Source organism: Cyprinodon tularosa, unplaced genomic scaffold, assembly GCF_016077235.1.
Source record: "Cyprinodon tularosa strain WSP-4 unplaced genomic scaffold, ASM1607723v1 ctg94, whole genome shotgun sequence".
Taxonomy (NCBI): domain Eukaryota; kingdom Metazoa; phylum Chordata; class Actinopteri; order Cyprinodontiformes; family Cyprinodontidae; genus Cyprinodon; species Cyprinodon tularosa.
In genome coordinates, this window is record NW_024039718.1 from 1856835 (window position 1) to 1875111 (window position 18277).

At 37.5% G+C, this 18277-nt stretch overlaps 1 protein-coding gene across 1 annotated transcript in view; it reads right to left on the reverse strand.

The window, feature by feature from the left end:
* The window catches only part of amacr (alpha-methylacyl-CoA racemase), a 45247-nt gene extending 31300 nt beyond the window's left edge, over nucleotides 1–13947 (reverse strand). The window contains exons 1-4 of the mRNA XM_038275096.1: nucleotides 13797–13947; nucleotides 10822–11078; nucleotides 10551–10694; nucleotides 7638–7798 (exon numbers count right to left, since the gene is read on the reverse strand). Of these exons, the coding sequence (XP_038131024.1) occupies nucleotides 7638–7798; nucleotides 10551–10694; nucleotides 10822–11068 (552 nt within the window). The 5' untranslated portion in view covers nucleotides 11069–11078; nucleotides 13797–13947. The remainder of the gene's footprint in view (nucleotides 1–7637; nucleotides 7799–10550; nucleotides 10695–10821; nucleotides 11079–13796) is intronic.
* Nucleotides 13948–18277: the final 4330 nt, after the last annotated feature.

Below are 18277 nucleotides of genomic sequence, written 5' to 3' on the forward strand. Positions count from 1 at the left end.
GGCCCCAATATATCACACAAGTGCTTTTCCCTTGTCTGTGCTCATGTAAATTAATTTCCATGCATGTGCAGCCTCCCTCCTCCTCGCATGTTGACCCGTCTCTGCTTGCTCCTGTCAACTATTGTCACTTTCCTTTTCAAGTAAATCCTGCTTAAGCAAGTTGTGGAACATTGCCAAGGTAACCAACAGTACACAGTCTTCCCGTTTCCAGTTAACGTTTGAGCTAGCAGAAACTATAGGACTATTTGAGCAGACCTTTAATGTAGTTTTCCTATAACCCTTTCGACGGATAGCCTACAGCCAATCATATTCGAGTATTCACCCAGACCATTAAATAAAACTATTCATATGAGTGTTTATTACACATGGGCTTTTGGCTGGATTCTGACTTAATAGTCAGGGATCCCTTTGATAACTGAACTGGCAATAGGAAGCATAGTGTTTCTTCCTCCTAGCTCCTTCCTTACTGCCAGCACTATTCAGATAGCACTTATTATGGCGATAGAACACTTTTCTGCCATGACTCAAATGTTCTTACGGATTTGAAGAATTTGGATTGAGCCTTAGCCTTAAAGCATCTGATATTGCAGTTATGCGACCAGGAGATTTGAGATAATTGGGGTAAATATGAAACAGTCAGTTTGTACAGATTTTAGTGCAAAGAGTATATTTGATAATTATTATTATTATTTTTTTTATCAGTGGTATAGAAAACATGGATTATTTTTGCAACCATACTTTAACCAAACATTTGCACACCAATATTTTCTTTTCTGTATTAAATATTTGAAAAAACTTAAAGGGACACTATGCAACATTTTTCAGTTAATTAATGTGTTCCATAACGTTATGGATGACTAAATGAGTCATTTCAGGTTGAACAAAGGTATTCTCGGCCGCCCTGGTGGTCTGTGGGGGCAATACTGCACTTGCAACTGCAGGAGCACCGACCCGCACCCACAGGCTCAGAAGTCTCGTGAGAGTCAGTCTTGCTTTACGGCGAGAACTGCTACACGCCCCCAGTTAAAAGCATTCTCGTTGCTAGCACAGTGGCAATTTGTGCAGTTATGCTACGTTCACGCAGCAAAAGCAACAAAATCGCGTCTGCTGCTTCCTTTTTGCTGCTTGTACCAGTTAGTTCTGACGCGTGGCTGAAGCAGCTTTGCTGCTCTGGCTGCGGGGTGCAAAAGTGTGTCTGAGGCGCGTTGGGCGGAGCTTCACTATCCTTTCTCTGCCTTGCAGCTATATTTGCTGTGATCAGTGGGAATAAAGTAGTTTTAATATGTGTTGAAGTGAGAAAATACACCTGAAAACGTAATCAGTGCAGTCAGTTCATTCAGATTATTATCCTGCCTTCAATATTTTTTCTGTCGGAGCCGCTCAGACCCCCACATACCAGGGATGCGCCGACAGTATGGATCCCTTCATCAGCAGCGGTTCACCGCGGCAGCTGGTAGGTGTTTTTCATCTAAATAATCCAAACTGCATATTCTGCCGGCAGATTTCTGCATTTTAAGTTAATTTAGGCGTCAATAAACTGTTTAAGAGGAGTGATCATCAGCTCTGTGTCTCTCTCCCTGCGTTAAACGCACCCGACGCGCTGCTTCAGCTGCTCAGACGTGCTGCGCCTGGTGCTCAAAACGCGCCGCTGGACCTTTTGCTGCGCCTTGACGCGCGTCAACCATTGACTTTGCATGTAAACTCGCTGCTTCTGTCGCGCCAGCTACGTCCAGTGTGAACGCAGCGCTAGTCATTCGCTGCTAAGCTCAAAACAACCGCGCCTGGCTTGACGGAGAAACCAGGAGAACAGCTGTGCATATTTACGACAGTGCACTTTTACTTTCGCCCTCTGGGGGGAGCCTCACTGGAAAATCAACACCGGTTGCATAGTGTACCTTTAAAGTCAATAAACATTAACATTCTTGTAAGCATACACAAGCGCACACACAAATACACACCAATCTACTCACATCTCTTGCAGCACAATGTAAAAAAATTTATATTTATATAAAATTATATATATATATATATATATATATATATATATATATATATATATATATATATATATATATATATATATATATATATATATATATATATATATATATAATTATATATAACTATTCCTATCAAATTTATTATATAATATATTGGATAGGAAACAGAGTTATGAGAATTGGATAAAGAGGCAACAGGCTATAAAAGCTGTTTACATTGAAAACAAAGTTCTGATCCCTTAAGTAAACTTTACCTACATCTAACAATGCCCCACTTATCCCATCTTAGGTTTAACTTGGTGCTTGAGGAACACAAAAAGCCAGGAGAAAGGATATAATGAATCAAAATAATAAGCCGCTACAGAGTTTTCTCCCAAAACTCCACATTTTACTGCTCATGAGATGAAAATAGATTAGAAATGTCACTCCGTAACTAGATTCTTTAAAAAATATATCATATCTGACAGAGCAGTGATTTACACTGATTTAATCTTACCCTGTCATCTGAATCCCTGAAGTTTTCTCTTGTCTATTTCACACAGAATTACAGCACACCAGCACTGAAGGCTTAACAAAGGGCGCCTCGTCTGAAAATAACTACAAAGAGATGGAAACCAGATGAATGGACAAGATCCCTGATCATTTATGTCAAATTCAAAACGGTGCAACCTCTATGGCTGCAGTCCATTGTGCTGGCCTCTTCAGCTGCATTCAGAGAAAGAATCGGAGTTCTTTAAAGGCTAGATAATAAAAAAGCTGGCACAGCCTTGCACTTCCTTACCACCACAATACCACAATACAGGGCAAACAAAACTCTTAAATGTGCTTCTATTAGCAACCAACATGGAAATGTAATTTAATCTAGTTTTACAGTTCTGTAAACCGTCTATTCTGGGTAAGGTTTTCTAACATCTTAAAGTCAAAATTGAGCTATAATTAGTTAAACTGTATTAGAAATTAGTTTCCTTCTTTAGCTATATTTTTCCATCATTGGTTTCATAAGAGCGGTGAATATAATTATTTACTTTCAAATAAGACTGAAGGCATGAGACGTAACCTATACAAATGCACACCAACATTTTAATAAGTTTGATTTTTAAATAGATGAAATCGTTTTGATAAGAAATTTTAAAAAGCATCACATTTGCAACAGTTTCTGTTTGGAGCAAAGAAAAGGCCAGTGCTCCCCCTGTTGATGAGCAGCAGCTGGCTGAAATACGGCTCCCAAAAGTGAACCAAGGCAAAACAAAACAAAAAAACAATGTCATGTAATGCTCAGATGGGCAGTGGGTAGCACTGCTGCCTTGTAGCGAGAAGGTTCTGGGTTCGATTCCCCCTGGGCCGGTGTCTTTCTTCATGGAGTTTGCATTTTCTCCCTGAGCGTGTATGGGTTCTCTCCGGGTACTCCGGCTTCCTCCCACAATCCAAAAACATGACTGTTGGATTCTCTAAAGTCCCCTTAGGTGTGAGTGTGAGCTTGAATGGTTGTTTGTCCTGTTTTTCTCTGTGTTGCCGTGCAATGGACTCGCGACCTGTCCAGGATGCACCCCGCCTCTCGCCCGCAGACAGCTGGAGATGGACACCAGCACCCCTCGCGGCCCCACTTGGAATAAGCTTGTAAGAAAGTGGATGGATGTAATTTCAACTAAAAGAGGGCAAATAATCACTCATATTATAGCACAGCCCTTTTATGATTGCGATAATCAAAATAAACATACTATATAGATTATAGTCCTCTGCAGTGGAGTTGTATCACAAATCAACATTGATCCTGTTCAAGTCTGAATTCAGTAAAGGTCAGAGCCTGGACAAATCCCGTTCAAAAATACCACATCTTTTTGTTATTCAAAGTCAATAACAATGTCCCAAAATGAGTAACAGAATATTTTTACTGTTTTATAAAAGTCTGGTTTCTACTTTCTTCAGCAAATCGGAATGTACCACCATGACCACCCAAAACATTCACATCAGTTTGTTGAACTTGTCAGAACTTTGGCAAATCCCAGCCCCCCAAAGGTAAAGATGCAGTCACAGTTTGAAGAAGACGAAATACAAAGCACTCTGTCTTACAGAAAGCAAAACTTTGTATTCCAGCTGTGCACAATACAGCCCTCTTGCAAGGATGACTGTCCAAGGCCTCATTTATGTGTGAACCACTGGATTCCTGCAAGTGTTTCTCTCCTGCAACATTTCAGTAAAGGTGTTTTATTTTGCTGTTTATTTGCTCGTTATCCCCCGATGCAGCTGTCCAGCAGTTTCGGCCTCCTGCTGTCTCTCTCTCAATGTCCACATTTTCCTTCTTTCAATACATCACACTAAACACAAACAAAGCAAACCTCTAGAACTTTGTAACAGATTTGAGTTGGCAATATGCAAGTGTGGACACCCCAGCGACGGCTGAAATTTGCATTCAGAAAACAAGAGCTAAAATCCTGCTGTGATCACTTTGTTGGCAGAATAAAGTCCAAATGGTGCATTTAAATATTTTAACTGCATCAATGACACACTGGTAAGAGCCTCAACTTATTAAAAAAACAAAACTAGGAATATATTTATCACTTAAAATTGATGAAAAACACAAATAGACAAAGGGTAGAATTTATGGAATCAGATAGGGATTTGCATAAATACTTAAATGACTCATAAATTAATTCTACTTCACACAGAAGGAGGGTGTGTTTGTTCCAAATGAGCTTCCTTTAAATACATCAATAAGTTAGATATAATGGATGATAAAAGTAATTTTCCTTCTATTAGTCTTTGATTATAGATGTTTTGCTTTAAAACTTGAACACTATCCTACCAATGCTGATTAGGGATTTACCCCGGAGGAGAGCGCAGATCTTGGTCCCCATTATTGATACAAAGTGGATCCCATTGATCCTGTTAGTGATGTTTAAGGACAGTTTTTCAAGGGGAATTTTAAATGATGATGGATTTGACAACTGACGTTCCAGGATAAAAATCAGATCCTCTTTTCGACTATGAGATCCTAAAGATCTTTTTCTACTAAACTGACTATCTAAATCTGGGCCATTTATATCAATGACATCCCTAGACTCTTCTCCAGTCGGACTGCTGATGTGGTCAAAGATCTCCACCCAAAATACAGGTGGAGTCCTGAATTGTGAACACAGTAAAATCAGACTTAAAATATTTAATCTGATGGGATTTTTTTGGGGTTTTTTTGTGGTGACGGTTTCAAATGAATAGACTGCTGCTCACAACTGAACATAATTTTCCTGAGAAAAAGGAAAGGTAGAAGAGCTTTGATTGTGATTGCATTGATCTTTTCAAAGAAATAACTTGTGGCAGTTTTGAGGGGGATTAAATTCTGAAACGGGATAAAAATCATGTCTAACAATGTAGAGATAATTATCAATTGAAGCCTTAATCCTCTAAGATGCGTCCCACTTCCACTTACCAATGAATGATAAACAATCCCGGGCACTTTTGGTTGCTTTGATCTGCATCAGAATGAAAGGTCTGAAAAATGTTTTAACTTTACAGGTTTAAGTCTCCTAAAGATGCTTGGATGAGAGCTGCAGAGGAGTAGATGACAGAAAGAGAAATGTCTGGCAACCTCAAACCACAAATGTCCAAATTTAGTTCAGAGACCATCAAAAAAAAAAAAAAAATCCCAAATCTGTAGTAGAGACTATTTCATGGTAGATTTCTGTCTAATTTGGACCTGATCCCAAAAGCAGAAATGTAATAGGAGAAAAACCTCTGAAAGTTTTGCAGTGAAAACACATTTCAAGTCTGAGGCCAAGGTTCTCCACAACAGGCTGGATTGTCACCTTGGGATTAGAGGTCCTCTTTTGGCTTATACAGGGAAGACATCTTGACATTTTGTTCTTAATGACGGTAATGTGGCTGAAGATGCTGCAGTGGCTCTATATAATTGATAGATCTTGCACTGACAGCATCACTTTAAATAAATCTACAGTTTGCAAAACCCCGTTACTAAACTCTCTACAACCTTTAGCATTTTAGCAGATTCTTTTATGTCAGACGTGCTCGTCAACTGCAGTGAAACTACATCCAACAGGCTGATACTTGAATTATTGTCCAAAGTAAGAAACTTAAAATATATTAGCAGACAAATGACAGTTTGTTTATGTAGCACCAATTATGAATAAACAAAAAAAAATTCTGGATACTCCCGCCTGAAGTGAGCTTCATAGCAGGACTTTAGAGACAATGGTGAGGAGCTCATTATCCAAGCGGGGAAGCTTCATTTTTGTTAGCTGTTCAGGACACCTCTTCTTCTCTTCCCTTCAGAGGCTTTTTTTGACAGTTCTTGCCAATCTGCTTTTTAAAAAGTAATGATATGAGCCTGCAGTTTGCTGCTTCACAGCCATGGCATTGTAGCTTGCCAACTGTAGTTTCAAAGCAGAATCATTTTAAGAGTCATTAGTGGTGCTCTTTTAGTTTCAACACCAGCACTGGCTGTACTAGTGGTTCTTGCAATTGGAAATATACATCTGCAACATCAGCTTGTTGGACAGCAAAAACTAGAGGAAAGGAGTGTGATTTAACTCTACCTTTCTTATCTGAAGGGAGAACTCAACTAAATTAAAACTGTGCCATTAAATGAAATCAGTAATCAGTCTCCTGTCTGTAATGTAGCTCTTGTCATGAAAAACGACTCCTGTCAGGAGACGTTTGCTTAAAGGTATAGTGAAGGATCTTCTATTTCTGGGTGGATCATCTAAATAAGTGGTCCTGCTAACTGTCAATTATTCAGGTGATATGTTTTCGTAAGGCATTCCTACGTGCTCTTCCTGTTAGCTATCTTTTTCTGCGCATGAGCACTTTCAGGCGTAGATGTGGGGCTACGGTTTCAGCCAGTAATTGAAGCTCACCTTTCTCACCGCGGTTCTTTTAAAAATGGCCGAGGGTCACACGAGAAAAAGTGTCTACGAAATGTATCAAAGAAAAGAAAAGCCTCATCTTTCTAGGAATGCGATTAAGGGATTTAGGGTATGGAGGACCAATCCTGCCATAATTACAAAATAAATACAGAAATAAATATATGCTCCAAAAATAAATAAGCATAAATGCAGAAATAATTTGCATGGAAGAAATAAATAGGGTACAAAAATACAAAGGAAGAATAAATCACAAAAAAATATTATAACATGCACATAATTAAATACTTAAAGAAATAGGTCATAATAAATAAGGTAATTATTAAGAAGCTAATTAAAAGAGATATGTTTATGTCTCACTGTATAATTTCATTTCTACTTACATTTATTTGTTTATTGTATTTTTGGGGGGCAATTAATTATATGCTTATTTATTTTTGGAGCATTTATTTATTTCTATTTTTTTTATTATGGCAGGATTGGTCCTCCATATTAGGGTGGATGTTCGAACACAGTAAGCTTATATGAGGGACATGCAAACAGTAACTTTTAAACAGAGCATGCACGAGTAGAAATAGATTTGTGCATGCTCTCGCACGCCTTTAAAAAGCGTTCTCTCCTGGGAGCAGGTACAGGGCTGTACATGTGCATTTTTTTTTAAGTGGATAGCGTGCGTCTTAAAAATAATCTGCGAAAATTCTCCACAATACCTTAAAAAAAAAAAGAAAAAAAAAAGAAGTCCATTCATTGCAGGGTTTCTTACCATGCTGGCATCAATGATCTGCCCTTTCCCCGACTTTGTCCGCTCCAGCAGTGCTAAGACAATCCCCAGAGCACATGTAAGGCCACCACCAGCAAAGTCTGCTATAAGATTTAGAGGAGCGTAGGGTTTCTCTCCACTGCGACCCAGTCGGGATAAAAGGCCTGGGAGGACAGCAAACAAATTGTTTAGACAAAGACAAAATAAACAATCATTTAGATTCAAAGCAAATTGAAAACACTCACTGAAGAGCCTCTGCACACAAGACTAATAAGCACAGAAGTGCACAAAACTCCTCTTCTTACATTTAAATTAATTTAGTTGGAGCACTTTACTCTGTTACATGATAACAGGACTTTGTGTGGGAATTGTTATTGTTGTACTGCTATCACAGACATAACAAAGGATATAATAAAGGACCTTGAAGAACAACAACAATTTGAATGTGTTAACTAACAAAGAACATCAACCATAAGAAAGCACAATATAATAAACCGTTAAAAAGCAACAAGGTTTCTATGATATGTTCAAGCCTAATCTTTATCTACTTTATCCTTAAAATATCTGCTGAAGTTTCCCTTTCGCTGTTTCTACTCTAAGTGTGAACCCACTGCTTGAACGTGAAGACATGAGTGGATTTAATGAATGTTATTTGAGGTCATATGATCAATATTGAGAGATCCAAAATACAGCCCTTTAGTTCAATATGTACCCTCAAAATGACATTTCAGATGTGGTTGAAATCACTCAGTGTGCTATAAAGTACAGCCTGGGCTGATGGACAGTTTTTCATTTAAAAGGCATTCTTGACAGCCTTTTCGGTGGAAATATTGCAGGTTATTTCAGTCCATAAAAAGCTTGACTGGGCGGTTCAATGAGGCCGTGCTGCGGTCACTTAAGATCCAGGTTTAATTGATGAAAAAAAAAATGCAGAGCTTTTAGAACAGCAGCAAAAACGGATCCAAAGCCTATAATTATATAGTGAACTGTACAGCAAGAGGTATTAAAGCGTGAATTCCGGCTTTAATCAAACTCTGTCTAAATGTATCCAACCGGCTTATTATCTGTGCCCTCATTTAATGATTTAAAACTCCACAAATCTCACTAATGGTAGACAGCCAAATCTCCCTGCTATTTATCACATTGAATTATTTAAAATGATTTTGAAGTAGAAGGTGTTTGTTTAGCTTAATCCAGTCTCAGTTATTTGGAATCATTGCATTACATTCTTCTTTTAAGTGCCTCTGTTTTAGCAATTCACTAAAATGAGCGAACCAAAGTGTTTATGTGAAGCTGAGTCAGCATGACAGCAGACATCGACTAGGAGTTTATGTTTCAAGGTAACAAGTTGGGGGGTTTTTTTGTTCATCTTTGCATTGTTTGAACCTCCCTCTGGGCTGAAATGATGGTTATTGTTAAGTTTTTCAACAATACTTTGACGCCACCTCACGCTTTCTCTGGTAAACAGATTTAAAACTACCGAAATATTATGTTTTTCAGGCAAAGTCAACAACGGGCCAGAAAAAAAGAAATTTAGAACTGAAGTAAAAACATTACCCTCCATACCTTTTGGCTGATCCTTTTAATAAAGACCTTCTAGCATGATTTGATTTAAAATAAGTAATTATGTTCATGCAGCAGCTTAATCTCACACAGGAAATTCAACCTGACTCTAACCTGAAACAAGACTACCTTATTCAGTGTGGGGAAAAAAGGGACCCCAATGACGCAACTATTTAGTACAGTCCTGTATTGCTTAAGATTTTACAAACTGAGATTATATAGAGAGAGGGATCTTTGATCATTGTTCTTCTATTAATGATCTTGTACAGATCATTAATAGTCTTAGCTTCCCCGCTCTATGTCGTCTTCCTAGCTCAACGTGAATCTACAGGATTTAAGTCAGAGGAATAAAACCCAGATTGCTATACCTTTCAGTTCCGTTCCTTTGCCTCCATGCATCCCTAAAAAAACCACAGCTTCTACATCCACCAACAAGTTCCACTCCAAGTTCTTTAAAGCCCGAAGAGACGATGCATGAGAGTACCGGCTACAAGCGGACCAGAGAAAATAAAAGTTGTTTCCTGTTTTATTTTGACGGTAAATGACGGAGAGCGGGTGGTGATGTTGAGTAGTCAAAGAGAATGTGAAACCGTTCTCATTAATTAACATAACAACAAAAATCCTCCAGCTGGATGACTTGAGCATACCTGAGCGGAGCGTAAAAAAACAGTGAGGAATCAACACAAGCTGCAAAAATATTGCAATAACGGTGTGTGCAATACTTATAAAGGGCCGTTTATGGCAGCAAAATTGTTGGATAGGTTTCCAAATGATATTTTAATATAATATTTAGCCAGTTAAACATTGTTTTCTTCATTTTCTCATCTTTGAGAAAATGAAGAAAAAAGAAGAAATATTGCAAATTCTATCATCGTCACAATATTAATCTAGATTATCGCCATCACAAGATGCTGGATTTTTAACACTTAGTACACAAATATAAAATTACAGGGAAATACAGTGTTATAGTTAATAAAAGATACATTTATTTGGAGGTTTTTTACTTCTCTTTTTTTCAAAGGCAACAATAAATGTGGTGGTCCCTAATGCTACAGCGCCTTCCTATGATGTACAAATAATCTGAAACCAACTCAAATATTGGATAACTTTATTTAGTATTTAATATCTATTTAATAAAAGTTACACCTAGTCATGAAAGCATGTAGCAAAGTAAATTTAAACAGTAGATATGTGGAGAACAAAAGAGATGTCGGAACTACAAAACAAGAAGATGGTGGGATATAAGACTTTAAATGGCTACACTAAAAGATATTTGAAGGGAATCAAAAAAGTTGTTCTATTTCTTCAAAGTTCTATTTAAAGAAGAACTTTGAAGAAACAACTAGTTTTTACCTGACATGGCGAGGTAGTTGATGTCATGTCCAGCTGCTGCAGCGTAACGCCCATTCTGGCCATATCCCGTCAACCGAGCATAGATCAGAGCAGGATTTTCTTTAAGTAACTCATATGGGCCAAGGCCAAGTTTTTCCATAACACCTGCACAGGAAGAAGATCTATTTAATGCTGATCCTTTGTTCTACTGTTTTAAGCTACATTTAAGAAAAATAAGTGATCATGTATAATGTTGTTTTTTTCCTCCCCTTTTTACAGACAAAGTTCTGACCTTTACGATAGGGCTCCAGTACAACATCAGATTGAACACAGAGGTTCCTAAGCAAAGCCACGCCTTCTGCCGTTTTCAGGTTGATAGCGACTGAACGTTTCCCTCGTGCTTGAGTGTCCATAGTTGTGAAAACTTTGGTTCGGTCCACACGGATCACCTTGGCTCCAAAGTCTGCCAGGATCATGCCACAGAACGGTGCCGGAGCCAGACCTGCCAGCTCAATGACTTTCACCCCCGCCAATGCCATGGCTTAGTGACTGCAAATTCAATTTAGACACATTTAGACTCAACTTAATGCAGGGAAACGCATGAGCTGTAGTGTTATTAGAAATTTTACAGCAGGAAACAATAATACAAAGTTTTATTCTCAATGATCCCATCACTCTTCTAACCTTTTTCAAGCTATTTTGAGTTCTTCTCCAAAGATTTATCAAATATTGTATACAGTACACAGTAACTACCTCACTGAAAAAAACCAACTAAGAAAAATCATCTGCTGGGTATTTATTTAGCCTGAAAATTTTGCTTTTCTCTCTAAATAATATCTTAATCCTATTAGATCAAATTCAGAGAGCCTTTGTCCCCAGGGATAAAAAAAATACATTTTTATAGTGTCAACATGACATATTATCTCGGATTTTGTGTAATGAAGGGTTTAATTAGTAGCAAATTATAGCATCTTAATTTGCATATCAAATATCAACCAAGCTTTGGCAGCAATTGCAATCTAGATCTATGCAACACTAATAAAGGCAACATTCTGTCTATGGGCTCCAGAAACTCACCACCCGTATGATGGTTTTCATCAATTGAAAATCTTTTGCATATTTTTAGACAGCAAGGAGACATTTATTCGGATTAATTGCCCTGTTCCTGCATCTGCTCAGCAGTTTCTGTATCTTATCCGATTTAAGATTTACAGTCCCAGTTCAAGTCTGCATGAACGAATGAAGGATGCCATTAACGCTGAATTATTCAAACATTGTTCTACATCCTTTATTTTAGGGACAAAGGGGTTTAGATTTATCATGGATATTCTCTGATCTAAAACATATAAGCTTATTAATAAGGGCCTAAATTGTATACATAAGGTAAAGTTTTTATAATTCTTTTTTAAGACATTGAGTTAGTCAGGCCTTGTGTATACGTTTTCATTCAGAACTGACAAAAGTCCTTCCAGAAATGTAATGTTTGCCTGCACACAAAAAAAAAAACGGAAAAAAAAAACTTTACCTTAGCATTGCAAATAGCGCTTATCTACTCATGAGCATAGACATTAACATATTTCACTGGTGTTTTGACTTACAAACTGGAATGTATTTAGATTAAGTTTGGTACCATTCCCAGATTAGCCCTCCAAAATCAAAGGTTAAAAAAAAAATAAAAAAAATATATAAAATCAGCCACCAGTTCTTGCTTTAATTTGGCTGTATCTGCTTTTCCATGCAGGGGGTTTCTATATAATCTCCATTACTTTACATTGTAAACTAGCTTTACCTTGTAAATTATTAATAACAACAATGTGTTCTGTGTTGCAAAGACACTGCAGAAACTTTTTGTCTAAAGAACATTTAGCTTCATGCAGAGGATTTATCTTAGTTGATTATTTTTGGATGCATTGTTTTACATTTTAAACATTATGCTGCAAGAAAACCTTAAGTGAAGTGAAGCATTTTTAGGAACAAAATAATACTGTCCATCCAGAGGCGTAGCCAAAAAATGTTTATAAGGGTGGCCATGCAATAACCAATGTACACTGAGGGGTGGCTGAAAGTAGATAGGCATCAAAACCTCACGGTCAATCTTCACTGTTCCAACAGGAAAATTATCAAGCAAGAGATCCATATTTTCAAAATAATGGACAAACTATACTTTCCTACAGCCGTTGCCAACAAATAGACAAATATATTCAAACATCCATGCTTTCTAGATAAAAAGTATAGTGGATAAAACTTACCTAGTTTGATCAATAATTATTCTGCATAAAATTTATATTTACATGCACTAATATCTACATAAATTGATTATTTAAAAAGTTTTTATTAAAATAGTTATTTATCTATGATTTCAATGAAGACTCCAGATAACTTGCAGAGACACATCATTTTCTCTCTATCCCATAAAACACAAAATCTATTTCTGCTTGAATTCTGTACTCATCATCTTTAATGTCAGTATATTGATGTGCATAATTAACCACAGTGTTTTTGTTATTAACTAATTCTTAACATATGGAACATTAAAATACTTTTAATATTCCACTTGAGATTATTACTGTTGCCACCATCTGTATTACAGAGATGGTAGGGAATGGTAGGGGTGGCCAATGATTGGCTAAGGGTGGCCATGGCCCCCCATCTAGCTCCGCCCCTGTGTCCATCACACCACAGGGGGTATTACTGCATGAGCCAAATGGAAAATAAAATATTTTTAAATTCATATTTTATTTATACTGAGTTAGTGATTTATTTTTATGTGATCATAAGGACAGCTTATTCATACATGTATACTTAGGAAATTTCCATTTGAAAGCAACTACTACCAGGAGGCTTTCAGACTTAGAACTTTAGACTTTGGACATTTCAAAAGTCTGCTTTAATCCTAGTGCAATCTTCACCATGAACAGTCGAAACTTGCTGCAAAACAATCATAAACACTAAAGGAAAAATACTGATATAGTGATTTTTGGCCGATTCATATATTAGGCTTTTATAGCTTTTTCATTGTATTTGACCCCTTTTTGATGTTTAATTCCCTCTTTGACAGCTGCTGTTTTATTGGTCTGGTGTTATATTCTAATGTCTAATGTATCAGTGCGGCTCAATCCGCGGACCAAAGCTCAAAGTTAGCGGCTCAAAGATTCAAGTGATGAATAAAGTTGTTTAACCTTAAATTCACATGTAAAAAAAAAAAAAAAAAAAAAGGATGGCGTCCTATAGGGACCAAACCCCCGGTTTTAGTCCTCGTCCTCCTACCTGCACAGGTCTTCTGTGTAGTTATTTAGAAGTATGGAGGGAAGAAAGACAGACAGACAGACAGATAGAGGACAGGAGCTCGCTGCCTGCTGTGCTAAAAGTAAACAATGGACTTCCTGGTGATGTCATTACGTTCTGTCCCCTTGGCCTTATGGGAAATGAAGTTCTCTATACTCGTCAGCGCCTATTTTATGGACAGACAAATTAAAAAGAGTGTTATTGTATTAATCTGTTGATAATCAGTAATTTAAATCAGGGGTCCTCAATGTTTTCCCGGCCAAGGACCCCAAAATTGATGGCGAGATGGAGCGGGGACCCCCTAATTATATGTATTGTATGAAATAGTATATTATCAAATTGGTCCTATAGTCACTCTTATACAGACGGAGTAATGTAAGGAAAGTAATTTCTCCCCGGGATTATTAAAGTATTTCTGATTCTGATTCCTGGTTGATAGAAGAGGTGTTGTGAATGAAAGGGTGCCCAGCTGAAAGAGCTCCTGTGTGTCGTTGAATGTGTGACTGAGAGACATCTTCTGCCTTCATTTGTCCCTGTTGAATTCATGTTAATGTGTATTTAAAGACATTTCAATTAGTGAAAAAAATTGCAGGGGGAAATATAAAAAAAAAAAAAAAAAGTCTAATCAACCAAAACTTTCAAAACCCCCATGCAGTACCTCCATGGACCCCCCAGGGGTTGCGGAACCCCTGTTGAAGACCTCTGATTTAAACAGACAAGCTCAAAACTTAGCATAATTTAAATTTTGGTTTTATCTTTAAACATCTTTGCAAATATTAAATAGTCTTCATTACAAACTAACCTACCGTAGACTCAATCAGATTTAGGCGTTTCTGTGAACAACTATTGCCAAAGCATCTGTGATTTATGTGTTTGGTCGATGTCCTGTTAATAGGTAAACTTCATCCATATCAAAGTATTTTTTTTTTTCCTCTAACATTTTTTCTCCATGAACTACCCTGCATTTATCTCAGTCCATCTTCTCATCTACTCTGACCTGTCCTCAGTGGTGTCAAAAGTACCCACATTTGTTACATAAGTAGAAGTATAGATAATGCAGTTTAAAAACTCTCTGGTAAAAGTTGAAGTATCAACTTGACCTCTTTACTCAAGTAAAAGTGAAAAAGTATGTGCTCCAAAAACTACTTAACGTAAAAAGTATAAAGTAACGTTAAAAAAAAAAAACGCCAGATGTCACTATATGAACTGAAAGCTCAATTATTCCACTATTTCGGAAAAATTCTTTGAGATAGGGCCAAGGATGAGGGAGGTCTTATGGTCACCATCTCCATCTCCCGATACGCTCTCGCCTGTTTCCGAGCTTTTAGACATTTCCACATCTTTTTCTGAATCCAACATTGTAGCATGGCATAGACAATTTGTGTTTGCAGTTTAAAGAACACCTGCTTGCTTCTGATGATTTCCTTTAGCAAACCAATGAGCGTTTGCGTTATATGACTCATCCAATTATACTAGTTTTCACTAGATGTGGATGGCGCCAAGGATCTGCATTGGATGGTGCACATGATGTGAAATAAATATTTATAAACATTAAACCGAACCCAAGAGTAACGAGTAATGTTTGTTTTAAAAATGTAAAGAATAGAAAGTACAGATACTTGTGTGAAAATGTAATGAGTAGAAGTCAGAAATAGGAAGAAAAATAAGTAATGTTGTAAAGTATAGATACCTAAAACTGTATTTAAGTACAGTAACGAAGTATTTGTACTTTGTTACTTAACACGTCTGCTTGTCTTACATAAATAACAACTCCATATTATGTTGTTAAAAAGAAAGATTTCAATGGCACATGACTGAGGGGGTGTCCAAAAGTTGTGGTCCTCCTTATTTATTTAAAATATTATAAGAAAATCCAGCAGTAAAATAAATAATTTTTGTGTTCTCTCAGTCCAACCCATCCTGGTCTGATTACTGAAAAATGCATGTTAAAGTGCCCTCCCTGGAGCCAAAATGATTGTTTAGGGTCCGTATACAGGGGTGAGGAGGTGCTTTATCTGTCCATTTTTTTCAGCCTCAGTCTATGCACACCACTGACCTAATGTGACTATATTTCCAAAATCCAAAACTTTTTATTGATGTGTACGTAGATACAGCTATCTTTTTCTTTTTTTAAATAAGCTGTTATTATTTAGTGAGGATGATTTTTTTTATAAAAATATAATAATTTATGTGTTAGGATAATTTCCCTTTTAATAAATTTTACAATAAAAATTACATTAAAACTATAAATTATATTCTTCAGTGCATCTTTATGGCAGTTTAAAAGCTTGCATAATTTTTTTTTTTTTTTTTTTTTTTTTTAGGGAGGGGCAATATCAGTGTATTTACCCATTTTTTGTTAACTGTTACAAAACATTACTCCTGATCTTTCTGGTTTGATTGCTTTTTCTGAATGGTGCAGTTTGTTCTGTGATGGCAAATGACATACCTCTGAGGCCTGAGGTGCAGAGACAAGATCAGTCAGGATCAGAGCTGGTCAAATCACATAAGCATGATTACAAAATCAGCAGGACGCATGCTCCTCTCTCTGAAGCAGTTTGCCAGCATTTGCATCAGTATTCACATCACAATCCCCATACACTTCTAACTGTGCAGCAATAAGAGGCTGAGCGAACTTATCACAACATGGTGTGGACGTTGTAATGTTTTATAAAGCTTTGTGCAGGCAAGTAAGATTAGTAACTAATCACAATGGCTAAACATCTAGCCACCCATAAGGGATGTGGAAGAATGAGAATGCCATCTCTGAGCCAGTCATACATGTCATGCACCTCAGGTAAATCAGCATTGTACATTCATTCAGTAACTTTACATTCATTTAGGACACTTGTGTCAATCAAAGTGATGTTACATACTAGAGTTACAGGTTTATAAAAAATAAATTAATTAATTTTAAAAAGCTATGTTTTAGCGCTGCATGGTGGCACAGTTTCTAGCACTAATGTCTCTGAGGTTCTGGGTTGAATTCCCCGCCCAGGGTCTTTCTGCGTGTAGGCACCGACCCCACTGCTAGCCTGAAGGGAGAAGATGGGTGGATGGATGGATGGATGGATGGATGGATGGATGGATGGATGGATGGATGGATGGATGGATGGATGGATGGATGGATGGATGGATGGATGGATGGATGGATGGATGGATGGATGGATGGATGGATGGATAAACAATTATGACTAACATATAGCAAGAAGACAGCCATTTACACCTTCCATCAGAGAATTAGTAAGCCACCAGAGGTCTTTGCTAAACATACTGACTGCTCCCATAATGCCTCATCCAAGCACATTATTACAATGTCAACAGCAACCAAGAAATGTTGTCGGAGAAGTTGCTCCAGAACTAAGTAGGCAAGCGTAATTCACTAAAGGATTTAAGGGAACTGCACAGCGTGTGCACTGATGATGGAGTTGGCACATCAGAGCTAATATGTACAGAGAAATCCAACATATGGACTGTAACATACCAGACTGAGGACCTGGTATTCTACCGGACACAAGTTACATGTACTGTATTAAAATATTGTCAGCATGAAACCAATCATCCCTAGAGCTTGGTTCCATGTCAAAATCACTGCTGCTTAGACCACTTTGATGCAGAGCGTGCTGCTCACAAGACCAGATGGGGACTGACAGACAACTAGGAACTTACAGGTAGAGGTAGTTTCCATCTTAAAGTCCTAAAGGAAAAACAGAACTTGTTGGACAGAAACAGAGTCAGACCCAAGAGGTTTGAATCTAGAGGAGGTATCCAAGGAGACAACGAGAAATGGTAGTCAAAACCAGGTCAGTGCTCAGAAATGAGAAAGCTCAGAGTAATCTGGTGGAGAGCAAGGAAAAGGCGTGGAATCCATGAGGCAAATGCAAGGTCAGGATCAGGATATCAGGCATGGAAGGAATGCAAGACATCTACTCACTGTGGGATTTATAAATAATCTGACAATAGTGAGGGGTTAGTGGAAGAGTTATATAGAGAGGAATGCAGATGGAAAACATGAACGCTGATGACAAAGGGGAGAGGTGCAAAGGTAGAAAGAATGAAAGATAATGATGCCAGAAGCAGAGCTGAATGTAAACAAACCAGCTTCTTTGCCAGAATCCTGACATGAAAGTTAAGTCCCCAAAAAAGTACTATTACTAAGCAGCCTTTTTTTCAGAGGAAAGTAAAATTTGGATTTAATTTTAAAATCAAATTCAAAGAGTCTAACAGAATAGCGGAGAGTAATACAATCAATATTTAATGAAGTCCAGAGTTAGGCATCTTTTAGTGATTGATCACATTATTAAGTCCATAGTCAACAAATTAATCTACCATTGAAACTTAGATAATTTGCTTTGCCTAAAAGCTGCATGAAGATATTTCCTGGAAGGACTTAGCAAGTGCCCACGTTGCAAAAGATACCACAAACTGATTCAGTCTGCAGAATGTCACTGTGTGCTAGTGAA